Source organism: Aquila chrysaetos, chromosome 11 (genome assembly GCF_900496995.4).
Source record: "Aquila chrysaetos chrysaetos chromosome 11, bAquChr1.4, whole genome shotgun sequence".
Classification (NCBI taxonomy): domain Eukaryota; kingdom Metazoa; phylum Chordata; class Aves; order Accipitriformes; family Accipitridae; genus Aquila; species Aquila chrysaetos.
The window spans coordinates 19,995,278-20,006,865 of NC_044014.1; the positions used below are offsets into that span (position 1 = coordinate 19,995,278).

The 11,588-nt window shown below is 45.3% G+C and overlaps 1 protein-coding gene across 4 annotated transcripts; it reads right to left on the reverse strand.

Moving 5' to 3' along the window:
* Positions 1 to 836: 836 nt before the first annotated feature.
* LOC115348113 (interferon-induced protein with tetratricopeptide repeats 5-like) lies at positions 837 to 10,965 on the reverse strand. 4 transcript variants are annotated; one of them, XM_030030189.2, is made up of 3 exons: positions 10,624 to 10,965; positions 6,784 to 6,893; positions 837 to 2,874 (listed from the first exon to the last, which is right to left on the reverse strand). In XM_030030189.2, exons 2-3 carry the CDS (start codon positions 6,786 to 6,788, stop codon positions 1,437 to 1,439), a joined length of 1,443 nt encoding a protein of 480 aa, XP_029886049.1. In that variant the 5' UTR covers positions 6,789 to 6,893; positions 10,624 to 10,965; the 3' UTR covers positions 837 to 1,436. The 4 variants fall into 4 exon arrangements, with proteins under 4 accessions (XP_029886049.1, XP_029886050.1, XP_029886047.1 ...); XM_030030190.2 differs by lacking the exon at positions 10,624 to 10,965 and having other exon boundaries at positions 6,784 to 8,131; XM_030030187.2 differs by lacking the exons at positions 6,784 to 6,893; positions 10,624 to 10,965 and adding an exon at positions 3,957 to 4,117.
* Positions 10,966 to 11,588: the final 623 nt, after the last annotated feature.

Sequence of the window (11,588 nt, forward strand, 5' to 3'; positions counted from 1 at the left end):
GATGTTTCATGATCTGGCATCGTATTTTACACTCCTTCAGGCCTGTCATCCTGTCTGTACATGGAACTGCTGTTGCAGAGGCAAAAATGCTCCAGGACGGCTGGAAACAAAAGTGCCCATCCTTACTGATGGGCTCTGTCACCAGTTTGCTTCATTCTATGCTACTGGCTAGAGCTCAGAAATGTTTTGGAAGTACAGCATTACTTTTCCCTGAGCACCATCATCTATTATACCACGGTACAATACCGTGGAATTAGGCCAGCCTGTTGTAAAGAATACTGACTTTTAGTTGGATATCTGAAAACAACCACCTCCTCCACCTGTTCTCTCTGTCCTTTCAGCCCTTTATTCCATTCACATAGACTCTGTGGGCACCCACCCCTTTTCCCACATGCCCCTTGCATTCTGCTGCCCTGTTCTCCAGTGCTCATGCAACTCTTTGCTGTAGCTGCGTTCTGCCTTCCATGTCCAGTTCAGTACATTTCTTGTGTGTGTTTTCTGTCCCTGGCTTTTTTCACAAGCATGGCCGTAGATAGCCATCCCTTTGGCATCTCAAAGACTGCCTTTCCTTCCTCTCCAGATGTTTGCTGTAGTGGTTCCTGAGCGTGCGGTTTTGGGTAAACTAGGCAGATGTTGTTTTGTGCATAATTTAATTCTTTGGTGCGACACCTCTGAAGCCAGCTTTGCTGAGAGTTTGGGAAAATAAATAGGGCTATCTCCTGACCCTTTCATATCCTGCCAAAACTTTACCCCTGTTACTTTTTCGAATGGCTATTTCCCTTTCTCTCATCTACTAACATGAGGATTGGTCAGCAGAGAGATACCAGAAGCAGCAGTTGATGGATGCAATGCTCTTTAGTAGTTCACAACAATAACACACATTTTGTAAGCATTCCAGTGAACTAGTCAAACAGTGGTTATTTTTCGTAGTTAAACAACATACAAGGTGATAAACTGAACAAGTCTTCAACAAAAGTTTTTTCTAAATAACACTAAAAGATGACATTTTTTAAATATTTGAAAAAGCATCATAATTTCTATTTGTGTATAAGCATGCCTTTCAAGTGGATAAAGGAAATAGTAGAATATGATTCCCTTATCTTTTTTTCAGTAGAAGGTAAGATCTGATTTCCAGCCTAGAAGTTCTGTGTTCTACAGATCATCACTTAAACACAACCTTTTTACCAGCGTTAGCACTGAAAACTAAGCTAGCTTAGCTATTAGTTAGTCTTTGCAAGCACGCTCTCTGTTGGTGAATGAACAAACAAACGAACAATCATCTGCAGTTTCTACATTATCACCAGAAAGTGATGCTGCCAGATGTTTCATCTGGTTATAACTTCAACCTTAAAAAAAAAAAAAAAAAAAGTTTTGAGAGTCTGTTGAAATGTCCTTCAGTTTGGGGATTTTTTTGCTGTGAAGGATTTTGGGGAACTTTAGCTTGAGATGGAAAGTCGTAGCTCACATAATGCACTCAGATATTCTTCATTGTCAGGACACAATGTAATGGCTTTCTCATAGCACTCAGTTGCTTCATGTGTCTCACCATTTAGATTGTGAACTAGTCCAAGTGTAGCAAAATCTGCGGCACCACCTAAACCTTCCTGAATTCTCTGTTCCAACAATTTCTTCAGAGCATTTCCGCACTGTTTTCTTGGATAAGAATCTTCTTCAATTTTCAGCCCTTCTGTGTAATACCTAATGGCTTCAGATTCTGATTTCATATGAAAACGCTGATAATTGCCATAATTATAGTAGAAGTGTTGTTTATCGACACAGCTTAGAATATTTATCTGAAATGCTTTCTGAAATGTCTCTTCTGCTTCTTCATACCTCTTTGCTTGTGCGTACATGTTTGCTAGGTCGGTATGGGCAGTAAAAAATTTTGTCTTTTGGTCAGTCACTGTTTTAAAATGAAAAATGGAAAGTCGGATGAGTTCCTCCACTTGTTCTTGAGGTGGATATCTTGTAGTCTTTTTCAGTTGAAACAGCTTTGTTCTGTAGCAGAGACCTAGTTGATGATGCAAAAAGGCGGATTTTGGTGTCACTGCTAGGGCCTTTTTCAAAATCTTCAGTGCCTTGTCCACTTCTCCTTTCCTTCTGTAAAATTTAGCAGCATATCGCAGGAAATAAGGAAGATTGGGGGTTTTCTGCATTGCTTCTTCAATGTACCTCTCCCCTTCATCAACTCGCTTTAAGTCCTGAAGTTTTAATGCAAGTAATGCCATAATGAAAGTATCCTTTGGATTCAGTTCCACTGCACGCTCCAGGGGCTTGAGGGACGGGCCTAAATCTTGGCATAGTCTGTAAGAAAAATCTTCCAAACGATACATTGCTATTGCATAGCCGGCATTAAATTCCGGGTTATTGGGTTCATTCTTCAGAGCATTTTCAAAGCAATTCTTTGCTCTCTTGTAGTACTTTCCCCCAAACTTTAATAATGCCCATCCTTGCTCAGCATAGATCTCTGGAAGCTGAATCTTCTGTTGAGCAGTACTTGAAAGCTTTTTGCAGCTGTTTTTCACTTTGCTTACATAAGCTTGAGCTTCTTCGTATCTCTCCATGTGGTAATAGATCCAGGCATAGTTCCCCCAGGTAACAAGACTTCTCCTGGCAATTTCATCTGGATGATTTTTTTTAACTTCTTCTTCAGCTTTTTGGAGATTTCTCAGGGCTTCCTCATTTGAATTCTTTAGGTGGCATACATAGGATAGGAGATTATAATTTGTGATGTTGGATTTTATGAAATACTCGATCTGATCGCCTATTGTTTCCTCTAGGTCATCAAGATCCACATCCTGCTTCAGCAAAGTCCATGTAAAATGACATTCTAGCTGCAGCAGGGAGCTCTTCAAGGAATTCTTGGAAATGGTACTAGAAGAAATCAAAGAAAAACTTACTTATACTCCATTTGCTTTTTGCTACTCTTTTTTTTAAACCAGGCATGATGTACTTCAAAAACAAGCAATACCTTACCTGGTGCAACTAGTCAACAATACTTCAAACAAGCCAAAGCTGTGGGAAGCCATAGGTCTAAATTGCTCAATGGTTATCTTAGCAATTCTCCTTGCTGGTGTATGAGGGCATCTCTTACATTGACATCCAGACCACCAGCTCTGTTGCTAAGAGGAGGGCTAGGCTTTATGGTAAAGCTGGCACATCTCTGGGCCTTAGGAACATATTTCCTATGCTGGCAACAATTGCTGAAGCCTACCCAAAAGAGGTTATCAAATAAAAAACTTCCCCCAAAATACAGAGAAAGTGATATATTGCCTTTCCCATGTCTCTGTATATTTTATGGTTTGGATTATAAATTTCACTTTTAATTTCCGCCATTTGTAAATCCTTGTTTGTTAGATCATAGCACTATTTTTATGTTATGATTATACTCATGTATCCAGTAGCTGGGTCCCAAATCCCACTAGTCTCCCCAGTTACTGACACTTGGATATACAGGTCCCCAAGGGTGCAACCCCACTCCACTTCTGGTACAGACCACTCACTCACTCACTCTCTCACCCCATGGATCCCCAGAAGCTGGCTTTGGACAACCAGTAGCTGGTCAGGGATCCTCTCTCTACCCAGGTGCCTCACCCCTAGACACGCATGCATGCATGCCGACCAGACCCTGTTTACATACAACTGGTCCTTAATGCCCCTTTATCCCTCTCTATTTTTCAACATTTGTTCCTTCCCAAGTCACCCAGAATCCCTTGTTTCCCTGCCTTTTGTCCCCTCTCCAAACATCCCATAAGAAGTCTCATGCAACTTCCAAATGCTTTTCCCTGCATCCTGTGATGTGTCCCATATCCCTAGGCAGTTCAGACTGTAAGGCTCTCCCGTGGACCATGGTGCTGGGTGTTCCCCTGGCCCATGGCGCTGAGGGTCCCTCGGGCAGCCCTGGGAGGGCTGGGTGAGGGCTGGTGTCCCTGACTGGGGCATTGGGGAGCCCCCACCTGTCCCCGTGCCTCTGTGCTCCTCCATGTGCATGGCGATGGGCTGATGGCTCTTGGGACGGGTCTGGGAGCAGCTGGGTGTGGTGGGTTGACCTTGGCTGGATGCCAGGTGCCCACCAAAGCCATTCTATCATTTCCCCTCCTCAGCTGGACAAGGAAGAGAAAATAATATAACGAAGGGCTGGTGGGTCAAGATAAGGACAGGAGAGATGACTCACCAATTACCGTCATGGGTAAAACGGACTCAGCTTGGGGAAAATTAACTCAATTTATTACAAATCAACCAGAGTAGGGTAATGAGAAATAAAACCAAATCTTAGAACACCTTCCCTCCACCCCTCCCTTCTTCCCGGGCACAACTTCACTCCCAGATTCTCTACCTACCCCCCCCCCCCAGCGGCACAGGGGGATGGGGAATGGGGTTTACGGTCACACGATATTTCTGCTGCTTCACCATTCTCAGGGGGAGGACTCATCACACTCTTCCCCTGCTCCAGCATGGGGTCCCTCCCATGGGAGACAGTCCTCCACAAACTTCTCCAACGTGGGTCCTTCCCATGGGCTGCAGTTCTTCACAAACTGCTCCAGCATGGGTCCCTTCCACAGTGTGCAGTCCTTCAGGAGCACACTGCTCCAGCGTGGGTCCCCTGCAGGGTCACAAGTCCTGCCAGAAAACCTGCTCCAGCATGGGACCCTTCCACAGTGTGCAGTCCTTCAGGAGCACACTGCTCCAGCGTGGGTCCCCTGCAGGGTCACAAGTCCTGCCAGAAAACCTGCTCCAGCATGGGATCCTCTCTCCACGGATCCGCAGGTCCTGCCAGGAGCCTGCTCCAGCGTGGGCTTCCCACGGGGTCACAGCCTCCTTCAGGCACCCACCTGCTCCAGCGTGGGGTCCTCCCCGGGCTGCAGGTGGAGATCTGCTCCACCGTGGACCTCCCTGGGCTGCAGGGGGACAGCCTGCCTCACCATGGTCTTCACCACGGGCTGCAGGGGAATCTCTGCTCCGGCACCTGGAGCACCTCCTCCCCCTCCTTCTTCACTGACATGGGGGTCTGCAGGGTTGTTTCTTTTACGTGTTCTCACTCCTCTCTCTGGCTGCTGTTTCTGTCTGTCCCAGCAACTTTTTTTCCTTCTTAAATATGTTATACCAGAGGCGCTACCACTATCGCTGATGGGCTCGGCCTTGGCCAGTGGCGGGTCCGTCTTAGAGCCGGCTGGCATTGGCTCTGTTGGACACAGGGGAAGCTTCCAGCAGCTTCTCACAGAAGCCACCCCTGTAACCCCCCCGCTACCAAAACCTTGCCATGCAAAGCTAATACACTGGGTCAGGGTGTTATTCGGGTTCCACCTCCTGCCATTGCCTGCCTGTGCCCCTGTGTGCGTGTGCAGACCAGCTTTTATCACACAATCTATCAATAACACACCCTTACAATGCAGAGGAGATGACACTTTAGTCCATATTGCGCTCTCCCTTAAAGAAGGAATTATAAACGATTTTATAACTGAGGCTTCCCAGTCAAATCCTGCTTTGTTAGAAAGACTTCTCTGCCCTCCCTCCTGTAAAACCTAGAGAGTCTAACAGCCTGCGTGGTATAACGTGTGCTGCCGCTCAACTGCACAATCATGTAAAAGAGGAGATGTCTTTGGGGTAAAAAAAAAAAAAAAGGAGTGAGTGGAAAAACTGGAAAATTATGAGGAGGCAAATCAAGGAGGAATCAGGAAGCAATTCTTACAGGTTCTGGGACAGTAGGAAGGACACTGGGGAAAGTGACACTGAATACGCGTTTCCACCCGCACCATCTGATGCAAAGGTACTGGAGGAAGGTCAGACAAAAAAGGTATTTATAAACACTGTTAATGCATAAGTTTGTCTTACAGATTACTTTGCCTTTCTCAAATAATATCTCCTCTGCCTCACTGATGTTTTTGATTGGTATTAACAACAGTTCCTAATTAGAGAGCTGTATGTGAGGTAATTACAGTTCTTCTGGCATGAAAGGGAAGTGCAAGTAAGTTCCTGTTATTATCACTATCTTGTTAGAAACCTTTGGCTACAGGTGAATACCACAGAACAGATAGTGGCTCTCAAATCAGCAGGAATAGCTTGAAGCACTTAAGTAGTCCCATTCCATTTAAAATGAAATGTGTGTTGGTTTTTTATTGCCTCAGCTGAGAACCATGGCAATTCATAGCTGAAAACAGCAGTGGAGAGTAATTAATGAAAAGACGTTTGTGGAAAATGAATATTTAAGAATGTCACAAAACCACGTTTCTGATGCAGATTAAATACAGTTTAGCTCAGTTCAACATATAACTGGTAAATGCAATTTCCAAAGTCATCATAAACATCTTGGCTTCCCCCTGTTTGAATATGTGTGCCTCTGTGCATGCGTGACAGTCTTTAGAAAACGTTACACCCCGCCCTTACGCTCCAAGCTGCAGCCCAGAACCTGCACTGCCCTGTTTGCTGGTCCTCGCAGTAGTAGAGATCAGAAAGTAAACTCTCAATGCATCCGTACCAGTCACCCATTTGGCTGGGCACCAGCTATGGCTCCAGCCTGGATTTCATCCCTGAACTGCATGCACACAGTTTTTCTGACTGTCAGTTCTGTTCACAGAGACTGGCCCTTGCTGGAGAAGCAATAATGTTCCAATATTCAATAGCATCCTTATTCCATTTTGATTCTTCCAGTAAATATTCTGTAAAATATTTTCTGCTGTTTGGATTCCTGAAGTCCCTCACTGCTTACATTTATGTAAACAATAAGCATTATTTTCCCGTGGCATAGCAAAAAAGCATCTTTCAGAGACTGCCTTGTTCGCTTACCTCATGGTTTGCCTTCTCTGCTCACTTGTCTTAAGGTAGCTTCAAAGCCAATGGAGTGCTGCTCACTGTTGTTACAACTTCCCTTTTATGTGCTCTGGCCCTCATGTGATCTGTGAGTAATTTAATGGGAACCAGAAAGTGAAACTTCAGCTTATGTCTGAATCTGCCAAAGAAGCTGAAACAACTGCCGGCAGGGAAATAGAAACTTCAGAGTCACCAAGCTGCTTTTTTCAGCCTGGCTCTGTGCCATGCATTACATTGTGTTGTGGAGAATGTGGCAACAGCTCCTAATAGCTCCCAGCGTTTACTTTGTTCAAATCCAGAGGCATCTATGATAAGGTGAATGTTTCAGGCTAGTATAGACTGACCTGGTTATCACACATAGGCTAGGGAAGGGTCATTTCCCCCTCCTGCCTCTGCTGATGCATCTTTGCACAATTTTTACCGTGCTTTAGGCTCCTGTTTTGTTGGTATTGTGTCATCCACATAACACTCACACAATGTCTTATCGCCCCTGCCGGCACTCCTTCATCTTATGTCTCCACATTGCAAGGTCTCTGCTGTTGTACCAGGCCTGTATTTCTCCACGCTATGATGTCATTGTGTAAGAGTACTAAATACCTCATCCCACCTAGAACAACTGTTTGTTGCTGCTCTCTACATACAACTGCAGTTGTACTGTGCACAGAGAAACGAAAGTAAAACAAATTAGATGATACAAACAGTAAATTCAAGGAATTGCTGTCACAGCTGTGCCAAGCAAAACAAAGCTGCGGGCAGGTCAGGGAAAGCTCAAACAGAGTGGGCCTGGCAAGCCTCGGTCCCGAGGCCATGGAAACTCAGTGCAAAGCTTATGGCCTGTTGCTAGCAACAGCAATGCTGTGTTACAGGGCTACACATTAACAAAGAGATGGGGCACAGGTTGGGTACTGGAGCACCTGTGGATATAAACAACTCACTGATGCTTAGTTAAAAAAAAAAATAAATGCAGACCTGGCTTGATAAAATTTTATGATTTTAGGGGTAACAAAGAGATCAAAGAAATAGTATCTTACATAAGTAAATGGCACTATAGATGGTAAATTCGGATGTAACCTGAAGTTGCAGACCAGTGAAGAAAAAGAAAGGTGTAAAAGCATGTTAGCAGACATAAAAATGACCCAAAGTGGATCCTGGGGACAGGAAGAAGAAACCACCACCATTAGCATCATGTTTCTCCCACGGAAGGACGCCAGTGGCTGATGACTGTTGGTGGGTGTTATTCCCTCCAGCAGCCTGAAGCTACTAATCTGAATGCCCAGAGGAGCAATCTCTAGGGGAAGGAATAGAAACTAAGAAGTGTCCATGCACATGCATGTGTGTGTAACGATTTTAACCACAATATTATTATTATTGTGAATTTTTCTGTAAAAAAGTACTTTAACTGCATTATCATTCTTTCTCTTTTTGTAATAATTAGATCTAGACTAATGATAATCCTTGCATTAGCCTAAGATTTTCATTATACTAACAAAACAATTCTTGTCTTTACCTATGTATGTAAGATTTGCTTTCTCTTTACCCATAAACAAGAATCCATTCCATTTTAAAATGTGAGAACATCTTGTTAAGAAATATGTTTAATTAGACACTGTCTAGTGTCCTTTCATAATTATTATCTGTAGAATTTGAGCCCCCCCCCCCCCCAATTTTGTAGGAATAAGCAAAGAAAAATGCATATAAGGGTGCCTTACAAGGCTTCTCATTGTTCCTGGTATATGACAGTGTCAGCTCCCCTCATTTTGTAAGGTTTTTAGTGGATGATGCACAAGGTTGTCCCTCTGTCCTAACAAGCCAGAAAGTCATTTATATCAAACCTCATTATCACCTCAGAACTGCTGCTGCCATCACGTTCAATCTCTGCAATTACACACAAGAATTAACAGTATTCCATGTTTTTATTTACAAATGAATATAATCTCTGACTGCCAATTTGTACATTTTCAAGAATTTTAGGTTCTGGCTTATAAAAGTTTATCTTCTGCAGTATGAACAGTCTGTATTCCCACCCTCACAAGTGTGTAGGAAGCATCTACATAGGGCGGAGTACATCTCTGATCTGGTGGCAAGCTGCACTCATCCTCTGGGTTTGGCCAGGTGGTGGGTCTGGCTGGCTGGCTCCAGCGACCCTCGGGCTGTCTGCAGGGAAGCCGGGGAAGTGCTCCCAGAGGTGTGGGAGCTTCAGCCTGTATGGAGTGAATTCCCGGGAGGCAGGGACTCTTCTGGACAAGGCTGTCCTTTCCCTTCTCTTTCTCTTTCCCCTTCTTTTAAAAACAAAACAAACGGTCTTACATATGAGAAAGTCTAGTTTTTACAAGAAGCTGGAGAGCCTTAGTAACACACCCATCTCTTGCGTCTCATTTAAGTGATTTTTTGTGTGGGTGTGGGTGGGGGTTTGGGGTTTTTTTTGGAGCTGATGTTTCAGAGCTCAAGATAAAGATCAGTACAGCTACTACTCTGAGTGGCATGCAACGTTCTAGTAATCAGGTATTTGATAAGCAATGAAAAGAAGTAGTGAATTGGGAAGGAAAAAGTATTAGGGTATCAACACAGATTCATGTATTTTATGGAAAAAAAAGTTTGCAGGTAGCTGTAGAAAGATGTATTTAAAACGTTTCTGCAAGGCCAAAAATCAAATATGGATGCTAATGATTTACTAACTGTGCTACTAAGTATCTATGGGTTTCTTGTCTCTGCTTCTGTCCCAGGTGCTTGTTTTCTCTGGTACATTGCTTGGTACGTACAGGAAAATGCAGGCATTTTCCTTCTGGAATGCAAAAATTTGCCCTAATATCCATATTTTTACAAATTTATTTGCATCTATATGCTTTGGTTTGACACAAATGCCTATTGAATAGAATAAGTGCACAAAGTGCTTGAAATAGAGTAAGTGAAAGTAAGAGAATAGTTATGCAATGCCTTTCTGCAGCCATCTTTGTAACTTGCTTGGCACAGCACAGGAAAATTCAGAAATACTTCTACAGTCCTGCTGCTTTCACTTCGGGGAAAGCTGCAGCTGGGCTGATTGGTATCAGGGAGAGCTGTGTTGCATAGCAGCAACTGCAAGGGCTTCTTGGAAAACACTTGTCCAGAAATGGGCTGGAAACAACAACCGCATTCATATTTAACAGAAAGGCTTTGTTTGAGTGTTCTGTACATATACAAGAATAAGGAATGGCTTCAAAAATATCTACACATTTTGAGGAGAAAACTCATATCTGTAAATTTCCTTGGAGCTGAAATGGATACCTGCTGACAAAGAATTCTCCCCTGGTACCATTAGCTCAGCCAAACAATTGCCTGAAATGCAGTTTTCATTATTAAAATAATGTAAATGACAGGATCACTTTAAGTATCCTATTTTATGCAGGTTAAAATTTAGCCTAGTTTAGCATATAATTACTGTTTGACAGCAGCAGTTGTGGCATTTTATAACTTGGGTTTTCCCCTAAGGGGGAAGAGTACCGTGTAATTAATTTGACAGAAAACCCAAGCGAATCACTGAGCAATATTTTTGTTACCCAAGTTCTTTAAAACCAAACAACCCTAAGAAATGGCATCCAGGAATGCAAAGGGTCGCATAGTGTCACTTGTATTGAGTGATGTATCCGTGTACCAAAATAAGGGGATGCTATGAAAATTTCAATGATTTTTCAATTAAAATCTTAATGCTTTCTAAATAAACAGAAACATTTCTGTTCTTGACGCACTCCTGCTCTATCGCGGTGCATTTTATATCAGGTTTCTCTATTATTCTGAGGATATTACTATGGCCCTGGACCTAGTAACATGAATGCTTACAGGACTGAATTTGGTCCCAGTTTTTGCAAGCCTGGTCACATGTCCCCTGACCGCTTTGCTGGGAAATTGCAGATATGCAACGCAGTGCCAATTAGTTGCCTCAGAGCATGAAGATAAAACAGGTTTGCAAGAAGCTGTGATGATAACCCCGCTGGAACCGTGTGCCTGCATGTAACTTAAGCCCACTTGTATTAGATCTGGTGTGTTTAGGCTGTGCTCAAAGATGATGGATAGATAGATGATCTCTACGTGTGAGAAGAACAGCGATTGCTGACAGCGCTTTACAGCCCCTCCAAAGGACCGGCCCTTCCCGAGGGGCAGGCGTTCAGCTCGCTGGGGACGCATCCCGCGGGGACGCTCCCGCGACGGGCAGAGGCGAGGCCCCAGCCCCTCCGTGCTGCTGCTGCTGCTTTCTCCCTGGAGACTGCTGCGGGGTCCGGGCAGAAAATCAAATACCCCCTCGCAGGGCGGGCCGCGCCGCCAGGACTCTGGAGACTTCCGATGAGGAGCAGATGTGGGAGACGAGGAGGGATGGGGAGCAAAAATCGTGGGCGCCGTTCTCGGGGCTGAAAGATTTCTGAAAATGGAGCCCGGCGCGGGGGGTGGGGGGTGGTGGGAGGGGAAATCTACCCAGGTATTACTTGAGAAACGCTGAATCCCGCCGGCTCAGGCAGCCCAAGGCCGCGCACCCCCGGCCCGCCGCCGGCCGAGGAGCGGGGCGGGCCGGCGGCAGGGAGAGGCCACAGCGGCCGGGCGCTGCGCGGGGCTCGGCGGCCGCCGCCCGCGGGCGGGCTCCCGGCCCGGCGGGGTGGGGCGGGCCGGGCGGCCCCCGCCGCCGCCGCCGATAGGCCGCGCCGCATGGCCTGAGCCGCGCCGCGCCGCCGGCCTAGCGCCCTCCTCCCGCCGCGCCGCGCTCATCCGCGCCGGGAGCGCAGGTCGGTCTCCGCGGAGGGCGGGCCGCCCCG